At 42.5% G+C, this 16,929-nt stretch overlaps 1 protein-coding gene across 1 annotated transcript in view; it reads right to left on the bottom strand.

Moving 5' to 3' along the window:
* The window catches only part of LOC126980200 (papilin-like), a 43,074-nt gene that overhangs the window by 25,051 nt on the left and 1,094 nt on the right, over positions 1-16,929 (bottom strand). Inside the window, exons 2-18 of the mRNA XM_050829833.1 lie at positions 15,687-15,735; positions 12,255-12,562; positions 11,761-11,812; positions 11,511-11,593; positions 10,488-10,550; positions 8,527-8,677; positions 7,757-7,961; positions 6,856-7,037; positions 6,404-6,536; positions 6,030-6,156; positions 5,189-5,405; positions 4,419-4,598; positions 2,992-3,165; positions 2,128-2,310; positions 572-710; positions 343-410; positions 49-117 (exon numbers count right to left, since the gene is read on the bottom strand). Coding sequence (XP_050685790.1) covers positions 49-117; positions 343-410; positions 572-710; positions 2,128-2,310; positions 2,992-3,165; positions 4,419-4,598; positions 5,189-5,405; positions 6,030-6,156; positions 6,404-6,536; positions 6,856-7,037; positions 7,757-7,961; positions 8,527-8,677; positions 10,488-10,550; positions 11,511-11,593; positions 11,761-11,812; positions 12,255-12,562; positions 15,687-15,735 — 2,383 coding nt within the window. The remainder of the gene's footprint in view (positions 1-48; positions 118-342; positions 411-571; positions 711-2,127; positions 2,311-2,991; positions 3,166-4,418; positions 4,599-5,188; positions 5,406-6,029; positions 6,157-6,403; positions 6,537-6,855; positions 7,038-7,756; positions 7,962-8,526; positions 8,678-10,487; positions 10,551-11,510; positions 11,594-11,760; positions 11,813-12,254; positions 12,563-15,686; positions 15,736-16,929) is intronic.

Below are 16,929 nucleotides of genomic sequence, written 5' to 3'. Positions count from 1 at the left end.
TTATAACAAGACTCAGGACCAAGGCAAGACTCAGACCATAATACTTACCGATGAGTTACTCTCAGCTTCGCTAGAGTCTTCAATCTCCTCTTCCTTTTCTTTCTCATCTTTATCCTTCTGCAGAATGAAGAAAATATATCATTACTTCCTTCTTGGCCTATTTGTGCCATAATAGGTCTGAGAAAATAAATATGTTAGCCTCATTCTGTAGTTGTTCATAGAAAGCTTATAGTGGACTTGTCATGATGTCAAAGGAGTGTCCAAGGAAGGGAGAGCTTGTCATATGGGCGTTAGTGTGGGTCTGGTTTGGTTATAATGCATACAAGCAATAGTTCACTTTACCTCCTCCCCGTCCTCCTCTTCCTCGCATATTTCGTCCTCACTCTCCAGGTCACCACCAATCACCTCATCTGAAAAACAAGTAGGGGTCAGCAGGGACGCAGGAATACATTAGGTTAACATGTGTGGGTGTGTGGAGTTAAGGTTAAGTGAGGTTACGGATGTTTGACTCTTGCTTAAGTCTTGTTTTTTGGTGTAGTGAGAGACAAGGTAAGAAAAGAGATATACACACCATCGCCACATGGGTTGTTGTTGCAGGTGTCGATGGAGTAGAGGATGCTGTTCACGTCACACTGCAGCTTCGCCATCTTGTCCCCGAGGTAGCAGAAGATCTTGCGGTTCTTGGTCCCACCGCCACACTGCTTGTCACACTAGGGGAGCATGGACAGAAGGACTTATCATACTGTTAGACTCAAGCTCATATAGTCATGCCCCAAGATTTGATTTTCTCTTTTCTACTATTCTCTCAGCCCCACACGTCCTCTGAGTGTATCGAAACAAATGAGAAATTAATCAAGACAAGGAGAGGGTATTCGCCGGCTGCCTGGGATTGAACCCGCGACCAGCATGACGGGAGAGCCACTCCTTACCGAGTCAGCCAAAGAGGTTATGGGAGGCTCCCTTATCAGACCTAGTCGCCGCACTACAGTACTAAAACGTTTCAGAGCTCACACACCCAGATAGGCTTTTGAAGAGGTTGTGTTAGTATTTCCACGGGTAGTTTTATGAGCCCAGTGATAGTTTGACAAGGCTTCTGCACCATGAATGTGAAAAGCACTCATAAGAATCTGATTAATCTCCATTGTGGACTTTGAGAATGTTTGTTGTTGTTAGAGTCGAGAGCATCTGAGAATCTGGATCTTACTCTCTATATGCGTCAAAGGTTGAATTTTAGGACACATTCTGAAGGCTAAGATAGATAAAGTCAAAATTTACATGGATATTATCATTTTTGGGATGGGTTGTAATGTCACTCCTCAATACAGCATATCACGAACCAGAACCTTTTTTCTACTATAGTCTATTCACTTAAGTCTGACCCAAGCTGACAACATAAACCTAAGCGTGTTTGCAAGCTGAGTGCTGATTGGCTACTGTTATGGCTTCCAAGTTTTCTTTAACCTCTGCTTGTGTTTATCTCACGCACCACTTTCTGCTAATCTGCACTGTGCTCACGAACATCCTTAGGTTTATGTTGTCAGCTTGGGTCAGACTTAAGTGAGCAGACTATGGTGTAATTACTGTCATATTTTCTATATTCAAAGTTGAGGGAAAGGCTTACCATGACCCCTACAGAGCAGCATGAAAACCAAGAGTAAAAAACATTATCAAATCTGCAAGACATTTTTTTGTATCTACAGCTCATAGCAAACTTATCCTTTGTCTACCATGTGTACTTCCCTGATTAACTGATTAACTGATTGATCGAGTGCCTGCCTGACTTTCAAATAACAGTATAAAATAGGCAAAGAAAATTAAGTTGGAAAAACCGAGTGACTGATTGACGGATTGACTGAATAACTGATGGATTGACTGACTGACTGACTTTCCAAAAACATTAAACAGGGTGTGAAAATTACATTGGGATAAAGACTGACTAACTGATTGAGTGATTGACTGCATGAATGACTGACTGATCGAATGACTGACTTTCCAGAAACATAAAATAGGGTCTGAAAATTACTGGAAAAAATCATCATCCGAGAGGGTAAAAATAATATTGGAAAAACTTAGAAAAACTATCTGAGGGTAAAAATTATAATGGGAAAACTCGTCCCCCGCACTCACCCGGCTCCATGGCCCGGCGTACCACTTGGCTTCACAGGAGCCGGTTGAGTTGCATTCCTTGGTGTCATTGAATCGCTTGTCGGCGTCGCAGTTGCTCTCATCCACCACCATGACCTTGTTCTTGTTTCGCTTGCCACAGAAGACCTCTCGGGACACCACTCCAAGGCCACACTCAGCAGAGCACTGGGAAAGGAAGGTTAATTTGAGACACAGGTAGAGGAAGAGGCATTAGCGGCTATCTAGATACCTTTCCGATTAGTACACAGATTAGGAATAACAAAGAACACAAGAACACACACAAAAGTGACCTGTAACATTGCTCCTACATACACAAAAGAAGATTTAAAAAGACAAATGGCCTGTAAAACTGCTAACAAAAGTGGCTTCTATCGCTGATGTTACACACACACACAAAGGAAAACAAAAGACAGGAAGATTGCAAAAGAATGGTCAGTTTTTGTTTGTTATGAGGTGCCTTGCCACTCACCACTTGAAAGAAGAAACACAGAGGAAAGTGGGAAGTTCTAGAGTTTACTGGTGAAAGGAATGACTAGGAGGACATGGAGAAATACCTCTTAAAGAATTGCTAGCAGTATCGAGCAACCACCTCGCTCCACTCCGAGGCTAACACTTGTACTCCCACGGCATAAATAAAATAAATAAAAATAAAGAAATAGAATAAATAACAAAAATACATAAAAAAGTGAAAATTAATGCACAAATGAATAAAATGAACTGAGTAAGAAAGAAGGAAAGATAAGGAAAGATAAAATAACTTACAACAAATAAATAAATAAATAAAAAAAGGAAATAAATAAAGACTGCAAAAACATATTAAGGAAATACCACCATCAGCCTCCTCACCTCGCTCCACTCCGAGGCGTACCACTTGTATTCACACGGCTCGATATCTGTGCAGTTGCGGGAGAGTTCGGGTCTGCGAGCAGCCGAGCAGTACTCCTCCTTGACCACCACGCCCTTCTGGCTCACACACAGGGCTGACCGGGACTCCTGGGCTTGGTCGCACGTCACACCGCACTGCAAGAGTTATGTTGTCGCTTCAATGAACTGTGGACTCTCAAGCAAGTATGATGCACAGTACACTAGAGCCTTCAGAAAACACCTATTTGAAATACTAAGAATAACAATAGCAACTACAATTTCTAAGTAAAAAATGGCCTGTAATGTAGACTAGACCCTTAACCCGGTAGCAGCGGGGATTGTGTTTCTTAATGGTCCCTCTAAGCGAGAAAAATGAGAAAAAAATCATCACTCACACAAACCATTTCATAATATACATATCGAAGCATTTGTGAGCCGTTTATGTGTCATCTATTTTAGGGGGTTTATATCATGGCACAAATTTGGTCTGTCACTGCTGCTACACGGTAAAGCCACAAATTTGGCCCGTCACTGCTACACGGTAAAGCCACAAATTTGGCCCATCGCTGCTACCGGGTTAAGAAAATACTTACTGAAAATACCAAGAATAACAAAAGCAAGTACAATTTCTAAGTAACAAATGCCCTGTCTAATTCCATACTTCATGTCTACCTAGGTTAAGTTGCATGCAATGAAGACTAATCGTTTCTTTTGAATAGGTATTAAGTATATCCAGCCTGATAAGAATAACAAAAGCGACTGCAAATTTCTAAGTCAAAATTTGCCCGTCTAACTAAACACTTCATATCTATTTAGGTAAAGAAATATGTAGTGAAGAGTATTTTTTTACAAACAAATGCAATAACAATTTTTTTCTAAAATTTTTATTAAACTAACAACTTCATATCAATCTAGGTAAAGAAATATGTAAGGAAGAGTATTAGTTTCTTATGAACAGGCACTATTTTTATCCAGCTCCCTCACAAACAAATGCAACTACAAATTTCTAAGTAAAAATTTAACTAACTAAACACTTCATATCAATCTAGGTAAAGAAATATGTAAGGAAGAGTATTAGTTTCTTATGAACAGGCACTATTTTTATCCAGCTCCCTCACAAACAAATGCAACTACAAATTTCTAAGTAAAAATTTAACTAACTAAACACTTCATATCAATCTAGGTAAAGAAATATGTAATGAAGAGTATTAGTTTCTTATGAACAGGCACTATTTTTATCCAGCTCCCTCACAAGCATAAGCAACTACAAATTTCTAAGTAAAAATTTGCCCGTCTAACTAAACACTTCATATCAATCTAGGTAAAGAAATATGTAAGGAAGAGTATTAGTTTCTTTTGAACAGGCACTATCCAGCTCCCTCACACCGAACAAAGAACAGAGAACTCACCCCACTCCAGTCTGAGGTGATCCAGTCCACACCGCCACATGGGATCTGCTCACATGGCTTCTCATTCTCTGGCTTCTCCTCGGAACACTGGCTGTCCTCGAGAACCTCCACTTCATCCTCCCTCATCACGTGACACATGACCTTCCGGTGCTGACGTCCGACACCACACAGCTTGTTGCACTAAGGGGAGGGAAAGACCTTCATTAAACCTTACATAGCATAGCGTCACTACCTTGGGCTAATCACTGAAATCCTATCCTATCAGTAAAATCGTGTGTTCGCTCATTGCAGAGACTCTATTTGGGTCTATCATAATAAAATACACATTATCAGTACTAAGGCCAGGAATAAGATTATAGTCCTTACTCTATAATCTCTCTTTACTTTACGTTCACTGTCTCTTATTTTTCACGTCCGCTCATCAAGGGGACTCTGTTTGGCCCTATACGAATTTCTGGCTATTCTTGGTGCTCTTTCATAGATCTCAAAAATAATAGTAATAAAATATTGCTTACTCTAGGTTAGGTTAGGTTAGGTTAGGTTAGGTTAGGTTAGGTTAGGTTAGGTTAGGTTAGGTTAGGTTAGATTAGGTTAGGCTTTACTGTCAATGTCTCTTTTATTTTTCACATCTCTGCTCATTAAAGGGACTAAAGAGACTCTGTTTGGGCCTTTATGAAGTTATGATTTTCCTCTAATGCCCTTTCATGGCTCTTACTAATAGTAATAATACGAGTTACTGGCACTATAGGTTTGCATAAGATAATACTCACAGGGGTCCAGTCTCCCACATGCCAGGACGCACACATGGCCCCCTGGTTGCACTCCCTCACACTCGGGGGAGCAGCGCCCAGGGGCTCGGTGCAGACGGAGTCGTTGACCACAGACAGCCGGCCCTCGGTGAACTTCTGGCCGCAATACACGTGACGGAACTGCCAGCCCTGGGTGCCGCAGGAGGTGGTGCAAGGCGTCCAGTCCCCGACCTCCCAGCTGCAGGGTGTTTGAACTCTCGTGAATGTGGCATGAGCAGGGAAAGACCAAGGAAAGAAAAAAAAGAGGGGGAAAAAAAGAGAAAAGAGAAAAAAAAGAGCTGTACTTTGGCTCAATTTTCAAGGTGTTTTTGTTTTCCTAATAAGAATACCAAAGTGAATGGGGACTGTGAATTGACGAACATGTAAAGTAAACAAAAGTCATGTGGCGTGCTCACAATGCAAGAACTGAGTGAGAAAAGAAGAATGAAGAAAGAACTCATGAGTGAACTTGATGAGGACAGTACATGGCAACGTCAAAGATGATAGAAATTTGTAAAGAACAGTGAGGAACCATAGAAAACGGATGAGTGATACAGTAAAAAAAAAATATATGTATTGTGGACGAATTTTCTTTGACAAAATATGATTACAAAAGTGAGTAAAATATATGGTGGTGTTTAAGAGATGGTATAACATTGTACAGAACAGTGAGAAAGCGTGGAAAATTGACAAGTAATTCAGTTAAAATATATATGGAGGAAAAACCTTCTTATGACAAAATTACATCACAAAACAAACAAATATCAACAGGATCTGCCAAACTCCAGCTGATTCTGTCTTCAGCAAACTCCAGCTTACTGACCTGGCATCGCATGGTTGGTCATTGCAGGTCCTGTTGGTCTCGGGCCGGGTTCGAGGGTCACACAGGTACTCGGACACGGGCTCAAAGTCACTGGTGCGGGCGCAGGTCACATTCCGAACCTGGTGACCTGAAAGATTGCGAAGAGAAAATAAAACCTTGGTGCTACTGTTTGACATCATGATAGGGATTCGGTCGGGTATGGTATGTTATTTTTTATTTATTTATTTATTTTTACATCAGAGAAAGTAGTCAAGAGCAAACCTATAACAAAAGAAAGGAATAAAAGGGAAAAAGGGGAAAAAAAGTCTGCAAAGCTACTATTTCAAAAGGAGGAGAAATGACGGAGAATACTGTGCGGCAAGGAAGTCACTCACCGCCACCGCACTCCTCCGAGCACTCCCCGAAGGTGCCGAAGATCCAGTCATAGGTCTCTGCCTCGGACTGCGTCACCCCCTTCGGGACGCTGTACTCGTAGGAGACGCCCCGGTTGCCCTCTTGGTACAGAAGCTGAGGACACAGACACATACTCCTTACATATCCGGCTAAAAAGATTGGTACTTAACCCTTAGACGATGGCAGTATGAATCGTCTATATATAGTCATTGCCGACCTTCAGACCGTAACATGAATATAGTTACACAGCATAAGAGGTGTTTTAACTATCGTCTATAAATAGATTCTACCGCAATCTGGATGCGTTTATATATTTCTGCAATACAAAACTGACTGACTGAATTTTGGACCGTCTATATATAGTTCTACAACCGTCTAAGGGTTAACTGATACACCTTTCAGTAACACCTCAGAGTTGGTTGCCTGTACCCACCACGATGAAGAGAGGCTCAGTGGTGGGGCCTTGAGCACGGAGGATTTCAGGGGCAAAGATTCCAACGCCGCCATTGTTCTTCCTCTCATAGTGGAAGGTCGTGCCGGCGAACCTCCTCGCTCGTGGGAAGTCAATTCTCCAGTTGCCGTTGAGGTAGAAGTGTCCGGTGGTGTTTCTGACGGCTGGAAAAGTGGAAGTTGATGGCAATGTGGGATATTTGAGATGCACAGACTTAAGTGATACATATCCTGCTTGCTGTACCCAACTATGCTCAATGAAATTCGGAGTCTTTGCAGGGCGGATTCTTCCAGATGGCGGTGAGGTCAAGTGCGATGTTAATCCTCAGGTAGGATGTTGGGTTCAGGTTACTATGCTCAATGAAATTCGGAGTCGTACAAGCAAAACAAAAGAAGGCAGCCTCTAAGTCAATACCCGCCTGTTAACTTATGAGGCATTGTTTTGTACCTCCTTTGCTTTATCATTCTCCTTACTTTACTGTCACTATCACTGTCAACTTTATTCTCCATATCCACGTCTGCTCATCAAGGGGACTCTGTTTGGGTCTATATATTTTTTTCTTTTTCAACTGATGCCCTCTCATTAACCCCTTGACTGTGGATTTCCTACAAGACATCACCAAGATACAGGAATGGAGCAACAAGTGGCTGCTACAATTCAATGAAGAAGAATGTAAAGTCCTGCACCTTGGGAGGGGATATCCAGCATACCAATACCACATGGGAAACACTCCACTATCCACCACAGAGGCAGAGAAAGACCTGGGAGTATATGTTACCAGGCTACCAGTGAGGCATAATCCGTGGCAATTGTAGCTGACGGGTTAAAAATGGTTGGTGTAAGAGCCGAAGGTGTCTTGGAATACTGGTCTTCGTTCCCTTACCGAGGTAGTTGTTGGTGGCCTCCAGCTCCTCCACGTAGATGCTTGTGGCGCCGGCGGGGATGAGCACGATGTCGTTGTAGCCCACCGTGAGCGTCTCCTGCATGAAGTCTCCCTTGATGGTGTTGCAGGTGGAGCTGTCGCCGCCACACACGCGACACTTGTCCTCCCGCGCCGATGACCCCAGGATGAGGTCACACCCGACAGGCTAGAAGGAAAAATAGGTTCACGGATAGAATTCAGTGGATGTGTGAGTTCATGGTATCTGAGTTTCTGCTTTTCAGTATATGTAACCTCTGGGCTGCCTTTTATTTTGCTTGTTTGACTTTGAATCTCATTAAGCAGTTTATGTTATTCAGTGGGTTGTGTTATTTGAGACTAGATCAATTTTGGGTGAGTTTTTCTTAGATTGCTTCACTAATGACCCATGTATTAGATCTTGTGTTAGTTAGGACATGTGTGCTCTTAGTTTGATTCCCTTCTTCTTCTTTGTCTTGTAAATTTTTACCCATGTTATGGAAGGTTGCTGTTTGGGAGGTGTTGGCTCGGGGTTTGACGATGAATACCCTTCCTGATGTTACCTGGCAGAGCTGGGTTTCAAATCTCCTCGCCCTGGCTTTATGCTTTCATGGCCTGATGCTCCAACCAACTAGACTAGACCACAATACCAAAGAATAATAAAAATCTAACCCACTAGACCACCACCCCACAATAACAAAAACCTAATCTAGTCAAACCTCAGTCCTTCTCCCTGACACGGCCCCCAAACCTACCATGCACTGGCCATCCACACACACGTCAAAGCCTTCATTGTCGCAGGGTGTGCCGTCCACCACCTTGAGGGCGTGGCGGAAGTAGAACCTCTCCCCCTCAGGCTGGCAGTTCAACTCACACTTCTTCGGGGCCTTGTAGTGCGGCACCCAGCTGTCAACATGGGGAGTGAGTGTTTATATACGTACCGTTTTCTTGTGTTATTCCCAGTCAATGGCAAGTGTGAATAATTTGACATGTATGATATAAATTGAGTCAAGATTGAAGACGCTCCATCACTAGTGTAGAAAAACAGACAGGAGTACATGTGGGACAGGTTTATATGGAGTGAAAATTTGTATGTGCATGTGAAAAAATATTTAGTATATGGTAAAGGAGACAAACAGAACTTAAATGAAAATGTCATCCTTTTAAATCTGCCTGGCTGATTATAGACTTGACCATCACTTTATTTCATACAGTTCATATAAACTTAAATATGTAATTGTTTTAAAGCAACAGACAAAGGAAAAAGAGTACACAACACATGAAAATACAATGATTGATATAATGTTTAAGCAAATCTTTAATATGAACCAGCATCTGATGGGGTTGAGAAGCTGTTTATCAAAGGCTTGTGTTCCTGCCTCGGCCATGCACATCACAACACCTCCTTCACTGTGCTCAGGTTTATTAGTGTATTCTAATGAACTATTATTAACTATTCTAATTAACTATTACTAACCTTTATCTTGATTTGCATAATATAATAATAATACTTTATGGAAACCGTTTGTGTGAGTTACTAAGTGCACAGCAGACACATTTGTATTTATATTCATGTTTAAGTTCAGGCACTGATGAGTTTAAATGTTCCCCGTGTGGCATGTGACTAAAAGTAATTTATGGAATTCCCTGATGGCATGCTTAAAAACACACACTCACACCATGCAGCCTGCACACTAAATGGCTAAGGAAGCTTTAACTTTCCTGAACTATATTTTAATATTATGAAAAAACTTAAAACTGCTGTTGATTTGCTGTGAAAAAGTGACCTTAAACTTAGACCAGGAGGCACGGCATCACTTGTTGTGTCAGACGCTGAAAACATTCAAACAACCATACGGCCAAAGTAGTGTTCAAAATAAACATTAGTTCATCCAATTGGCAAATTCAGAGTAATAAAAGCTTATCTGATATATGGAGAATTTTTTATTTTTTATTTATTTTTTATTCATTTTTATTTATTTTTATTTTTATTATTTTTTACGTGTACGCCTATAGCGCCGGTAGGCTTTTCTTGAGGGGCCTAGATGGTAGTCAACCCCAGCCCGTCATGACGCAGGCAAGTGTTTATAGTGGCACTGCTATGTGTGAACAATACGGCACAAAAGTATAAAGAAGCAAAATTGTAATCTTTAGGATGAACACTGAATCAACATTTTTATATTTACATAAAATATTTCTTTTAGCTCACATATATTTTTTTCTAGTTTGTATTTTCTAGTCTATTTTTCTGGTTTAGTGGAGGACACAGTGATGGTGCCTTGTCCACCAGCATGCAACAGCGGTGAAGTGAAGATTCTGGGGCTGAAGAGGATTGGCTCCCCTTCAACATCAGGGTATTTTGAGGAGGCCTCCCAACCCTCCTTAAAATTTTTGTTGAATGAAAAAAAACACAGACCCTGAGAGCCATTTTGAGATCCTTTCATTGACATCTCTGGGCCATTTTCAAATAACCACCCACCCTGCTTTCTTATGCTACACGAGAGGCATGCACCTTCGTCCTGGCAAGGGATCTAGGGCTATCTGGGACTATATCTGCCACGTTTATGTGCCGACACGACACAGCCCACGTCTCCTGAGGGTGTGCGGCCGGCGGGGCTGACCCATGCATGCTGATCTGGCCACTAAGCGCAGGGCATGCCTTTATTGCCGCGGCATGGGAGAGTTTATAGGAAAGAGGCAATCGCTTCACCAATACCTGGACTGCTTGGGCTGGCAGTGGAGGGCACACTTATCAGGGTCCCCCACGAATGACTCCCAACTGAAACACCCCAACTCACAGGTTATTACGGCCCCCAGGAGAGGCAGCGTTACACCCGACATCTCAACACTTAAAGGGTCGTACCATAAGACATTTCATCGCACAAGAACACATATTTGACAAGGCTTTCGTAGGAGTTGTGAGCATTTCCAGGAGTAGTTTTATGACTCTGGTGATAGTTTGAGCCTTCTTCTGTACCATGAACCTGAAGAAACACTCATTAGAGCCTGACTGACCCCTTCTTTGACCTTTAGAAATAGATGCTGTGAGAAGCGAATGTGTCTTATAATATCAACCAGAGTCATCATTACACCTAACTTCTTAACACTTAGAAATATGCGTAGAGAAATTCATCAAGCCATTGGGAAGATTCATCACTGGACCTTAAAACAGTAAAACAAAAACCTTAGAACCATATGGAGGAGAATGTCTATAAATGCCACTGAACCCTTACAAAACAAAATAAAATAAAAAAAAATAAATAGACAGGAAGAAAAATAAGAAGAAAACATGAAGACAAGTTTTATCATCTGCCCTTAGCTGAAAAAAAGGAAGAAAAGAAAAATGGGTAGAAAATAGGAAGAAAACATTTTTTTCTTTTACAGCAGAGAAGACAGTTCAAGGGCGTAAAAAAAAAAGAAGAAAACAATAATGAAAAACAAAAACAAAAACCCGCTACTTACTGCTCCTGAATAGAGTACAGAGATGATTACATATAACATTTCATAACCATTTCACCTTAGCTAAGAAAATACATGGAAAAAGAGGCAATATATATGTAGTTATGAGAGGAAAGAAAGGCATACAATATACTTCTAAGCTTTCCCGGAGTTGCGATTCCCGGGCGATGATGCTGTGAAGTCCTTATGCTGCCCGTCTCTCCCTGCTGCCTTCATATACGGGGCAAATAAGAAGTCAAGTACAAGTGGCAATTAATAGAAGGGCCGACGAGTCACCTACCTGTAGTATTTGCCCTCGAAGGGAACGTCGTTGTAGCGTTGACACTGCTCCGTGCGGAAGTCTATCGAGCCCTCGGGACACGGCTGTGGAGGTAGTGTGAGGTCAGGGAAGGTTAAGGGACGGATAATAAATAAAGAAAGAAATTAAATAAAAAAATAAAGATAAGGTGAGTTGGTATTGAATGTTGATATTGAAGCGAGTTTGGGATTAATTAAAGTATGTCTTCCCTTCAACGTAAGAAGTGACTCACCTCATTGTTGCAGGACTCGTACTTCTTGGTCTTGCCGACGCATTGCTCGCTGCTGCAAAGACACACACACACACACACACACACACACACAGTCATTAGTATATACATAACATAATAACCAGCATAGTATATAAGTCTTTTTCTGCACATATAAACAGACAAATAACAAAAAACTATAGAACAATAATAATAATAATAATAATAATAATAATAATAATAATAATAATAATAATAATAATAATAATAATAATAATAAACAGAAATCCATAATAATTAAGCTATTCTAGAAAAATAAAGACATATAACATTCAATTTTTCTATACTATTTTTTATATCATCATTTAACTCTTTATAATTAGATGTAGATAGATAGATAGATAGATAGATGGGGAGAGAGAGAGAGAGAGAGAGAGAGAGAAGACACAAAACACACACTTCGTTTTCCTCCTCCTCCTCCTCCTCCTTCTCTTCTCCCTTCTTCTCCTCCTCCTCACCTGGCGCCCTGACACGTTCTGGTCCTGTAGTTGACCCCGCCGCCACAGGTCCTGGAGCAAGGGGAGGGCACTGACCACTCCCCCCACGGCCCGCTCTCCCACTCGCTCGTCCAGCCCTGCCGTTTATCCCGCGTGCTGCCGCTGTCCTCCGCCGCCTCGTACTCCAGGTTGCTGCTGCTGACGGGGATGGGAATCTTGCCCTGTTGCTGCTGGTGGTGGTGGTGGTGGTGGCGGCGGTGGTGGTGGTGGCGGTTACGGTGGTGGTGGAGGTGGGTTGTTTCCACGGCTACCCCGGTGCACTCCTCGACCTGTGGGATAGGGAATAATTGATAGGATAGAAGGATAGACGAGATATTTTTTTTTTTACGGCAAAGGTGACCTCTCTTTCGGCCACCTCTTTGGATTCTTTTTGTGAGCAGCGAGTAGCGTGCTTTTTTTTATATTATTGTTTACTTTTTTTGTGCCCTTAAGCTGTCTCCTTTGTTGTAAAAAAAAAAAGTTCAAGGGCGTAAAGAAAAATATAAAAAAAAGCCCGCTACTTGCTGCTCCTGAATAGAAGTCAAAGGAGTGGCCAAAAAAGAGAGGTCAATTTCGGGAGGAGAGGTGTCCTGATACCCTCCTCCTGACAGAGTTCAAGTTCAAGGGAAATGGATGACAAGGAGGTTTGTTTTCAGATAGAATTGAGGATGAAAGGCTTTAGACATGTGACAGAGGGCTGCTACCACCTGTAGGATTGAAATAATGACTCAGGATAATCAGGATAGACAAGTTGATAGTTATATTTGTGTATACGTTCAGAAATGTGTGAATTAGGGTTAGTTTTTCCCGTAGAATTGAGCGCGAAAGGCTATACGCATGTGAAAAAGGGCTACTTCTTCCGCAGAGTTATAGCGACTAGAGTCAGATAAGGAAGGAAGGAAGGGAAACAGGCCCGTAATTTTGGTACTTTTCGGGGGGGATGGGGGAGTGGAGGGGGGCAGAGGGTATCATAAGTTCATAAGATTTTGGTATTTTTTTTTAATAGCTACTTTTAGGGGTATGGTATGGTATGGTATGGTATGAGTGTGTTTTTCCTTCCATTTTTAGACCGATATAGAAAACATGAGAGGACTACAGCTCCCCTTACCCCCCTAAAAATTACGGCCCTGAAAAGAGAGGAGATTCCGGGAGGCGACTTTGAAGAGAAGGAAGGAAGGGAGAGAAGGAATGTATGAGATAAATCAAGGGAAGTGAAGGAAGGGGGAATGTATGAGGCAACACCAAGGGAAGGAAGAGAGGGAAGGGATTTTTATTTTCTATTCAACTTATATTTACGTGAGCGGAGGCCCCAAACCCTGTACACAGAGGATGGAAGGAGGATAGTGGAGTTGTTATTTACGATAGTCTTGGAAATCCTAAGAAGCCTCCCCACAAACCACCTGACCTGCGACGCTGGGCCAAGAAAGAGGGATGGTACAACTGCTATAGAAAAAAACTAACCTAACCTAACCAAACCTAGCCTAACCAAACCTAACCTAACCAAACCTAACCTAACCTAATCTAACCAAACCTAACCAAACCTAACCTAACCTAATCTAACCTAGCCTCACCTAAGCTAGCCTAACCCAGCCTAACCTAACCTAACCTAACCTAACCAAATCTAATCTAACCTAACCTAACCTAACCTAACCTAACCTAACCAAACCTAACCTAACCTAACCTAACCTAACCTAACCTAGCCTAACCTAACCTAACCAAACCTAACCTAACCAAACCTAACCTAATCTACCTTAACCTAACTTAACCTAACCTAACCTAACCTAATCTAATCTAACCTAACCTAACCTAACCTAACCTACCCTAGCCTAACCTAACCTAACCTACTACTATTACTACTACTACTTCTACTACTACTACTACTACTACTATTACTACTACTACTACTACTGCTACTATAATAAAAAAAATGATAATGATGCTGAAAATAAGGAGGAGGAGAAATAGAAGAATAAATAAGAAGAATAGGAAGAAAATGAAGAAAGAGAAAAGAAGAAAAAGAACACTACCACCACCACCACCACCACACTCCCCCTCCTCCTCCTCCTCCTCCTCCACCACACTCCCCCTCCTCCTCTTCTTCTCCTCCTCCTCCTCCTCCTTCCAACACACCTGCCTGGCTCCTCATCCTCACCTGCCCATTCATTACCGCCTCGACACACACACACTCAAGACACCTGTTCCCTTCGTCCCCCTTCCCCCCATCACCTCCCCTTCCCCCTTCCCCATTACCCCAGGCGACGTTAGGGGGCGTGACCTTACTATGGAAATGGGCAAGGTGACATACGACCGAGGGAGGGAGGGAGGGAGGAAGGGAAGGAGGGAGAGAGGAAAGCTTGTATTCGTGACGGACATGAAGAAGGATGGCCATGGGAGATGAGGGATTGGAGGAAGGGAAGGAAGGGAATGGGGAGGGAAGGGAAGGTGTGGGTAGGGTAGGGGAGAGTAGAGTAGAGCAGGGATGGGTAGAGAGAAGAGGGGAGGAGTGGGTAGGGAAGGGAAGGGAAGGGAAGGGAAGGGAAGGGAAGGGAAGGGTAGGGAAGGGAAGGGAAGGGAAGGGAAGGGAAGGGGGTGGAAGAGGAAATAGCAAAGGTGTGAGAGGTGACAGAATGAGTGAAGAAAAAAATGTATAAGAGAAAGGAAGAAAAATAAAATGCTTTTCTTCACTTCTTTCCTTCCTTTCTTTCTGTCTACCATTCTAGCTATACTTAACCATCTATCTGTCTATCTTTCTTTCATTCTTCCTTTCTTTCCTTTGCTTTCAACCGTTCTATCTATCTTTCTATCAAATTATCTTACTATCTGGTTATCTTCCTCCTTGCTTTCTTCTTTTCTATCTATCTACCCCTCTATCTCTCTATCTTTGTCTTTCTATCTTTCTGTCTTTCTTCTATTCTCATTCTTTCTTTCTATCGTTCTATCTATTTTTTTCTATCTAGTTATCTTCCTTCCTTCCTCCTTGCTTTCCCTTCCTTCCTTCCTTCCTTTCTTTCTTCCTTTCTATCTATCATTCTATCTATCTACCCATCTATCTGTCAATCTCTGTCTTTCTTCTATTCTCATTCTTTCTTTCTATCTTTCTATCTATCTTTCTATCTAGTTATCTTCCTATCACCGCTGCCAGATTATCGTACTCAGAGCATAGTATTTACCGGTTTCTGACGCCTAAGTATTGCCAAGAAACATCAGGAATTAACTATTTTAACCATAAATATAAATGAATCTCGTTATTGAGGCCCAGGAGACAGTTATGGGGTCGGAAGTTGGTGAATATAAAAGGCTGAGTACGACAATCTTTCAACTTTGCTTCCTATCTGGTTACCTTCCTCCCTTCCCTCCCTCACACCCATGCCCTCCCGTCTCCCTCCCTGCTGCCCGGTGCCCCCCGCTACTCACCACAACGACGGTGACGAGTGCCAGCGCCAAGAAGACTCGCCATGAGCACCTGGAAATGAGAGAGAAAGATGTGTTATTCAAAAACCTCATTATCACACACACACACACACACACACACACACACACACACACACACACACACACACCGTTGATTAGTTTTTTTTTTTTTTTTTTGCATTCTCTAGCCACCTTCTCTTCCTCCTCAGTTCCCATCTTGTCACTTCTTCCTTTCTTCCTCTTTCTTCCTCTTCCTCCTCTTCCTCTTTCTTCCTCTTCCTCCTCTTCTCACCTGAGGGTTACCTGGCGAGGCTGAGCGCAGGTGTGCCTCGTTAATGACCTCCTTGACCCCCAGGTGAGAGAGAGAGAGAGAGAGAGAGAGAGAGAGAGAGAGAGAGAGAGAGAGAGAGAGAGAGAGAGAGAGAGAGAGAGAGAGCATACAATAAAAAAAAGTTATCACGTGGTTGTATGGTAATGGTGACTCCTCCTCCTCCTCCTCCTCTCCTCCTCCTCCTCCTCCTCCTCCTCCTCCTCCTCCTCCTCCTCCTCCTCCCCCTCTCCTCCCCTTCCATCCTCCTCCTCCTCCTCCTCCTCCCATCCTAATGCTGAAAAAAGACGAAAATAAACATACCCACATTACTTTTTTTTTTTTTAGACTTTATAGAGTAACATAAATAAAGTGTGTGTGTGTGTGTGTGTGTGTGTGTGTGTGTGTGTGTGTGTGTGTGTGTGTGTGTGTGTGTGTGTGTGTGTGTGTGTGTGTGTGTGTGTGTGTAACAGGTGAAGGGATGCTGAGTGAATGGGTAGGTAGGAGAAGAAAGGGAAAGGGAGGTAAGGGAAGGGGATGGAGGGAGAGGGAGAACGAATGGATAGTGAAGGGAAGAGGAAGGGAGGGAGGAAGGGGAAGAGAAGGAAGGACGGAGATGGAGATGGGTGTGAACGAAGGGAGAGAATGAGGGAGAAAGGGGGAGGGAAGAAGGGAGACGAAGAGGATATGAAAAGAGAGAAAGAAAAGGAGGAGAAAAAGAGAAGGAAGGGAAGGAGGGACACGGAAGGGAATATAAAAGAATGAAGAAAACAAGGAATAGAGAAGAAAAGAGAGAAAAAGACGAAGATGATTGAATGAAAGGAATATGAAGAAAGGAAGAAAACGATTAAGAGGAAGGAAAAAAAGAGGAGGAAAGGAAGAAGGGGAGACGAAAGAGGACAAGAAAGGAAAGGGGGGATGGAAGGGAATATATAAGAA

The sequence above is a fragment of the Eriocheir sinensis genome, chromosome 43 (genome assembly GCF_024679095.1).
Source record: "Eriocheir sinensis breed Jianghai 21 chromosome 43, ASM2467909v1, whole genome shotgun sequence".
In the NCBI taxonomy this organism is placed as follows: domain Eukaryota; kingdom Metazoa; phylum Arthropoda; class Malacostraca; order Decapoda; family Varunidae; genus Eriocheir; species Eriocheir sinensis.
The sequence above is the reverse complement of the archived record's forward strand: the minus strand, read 5'-3'. Positions and strand labels throughout refer to the sequence as shown.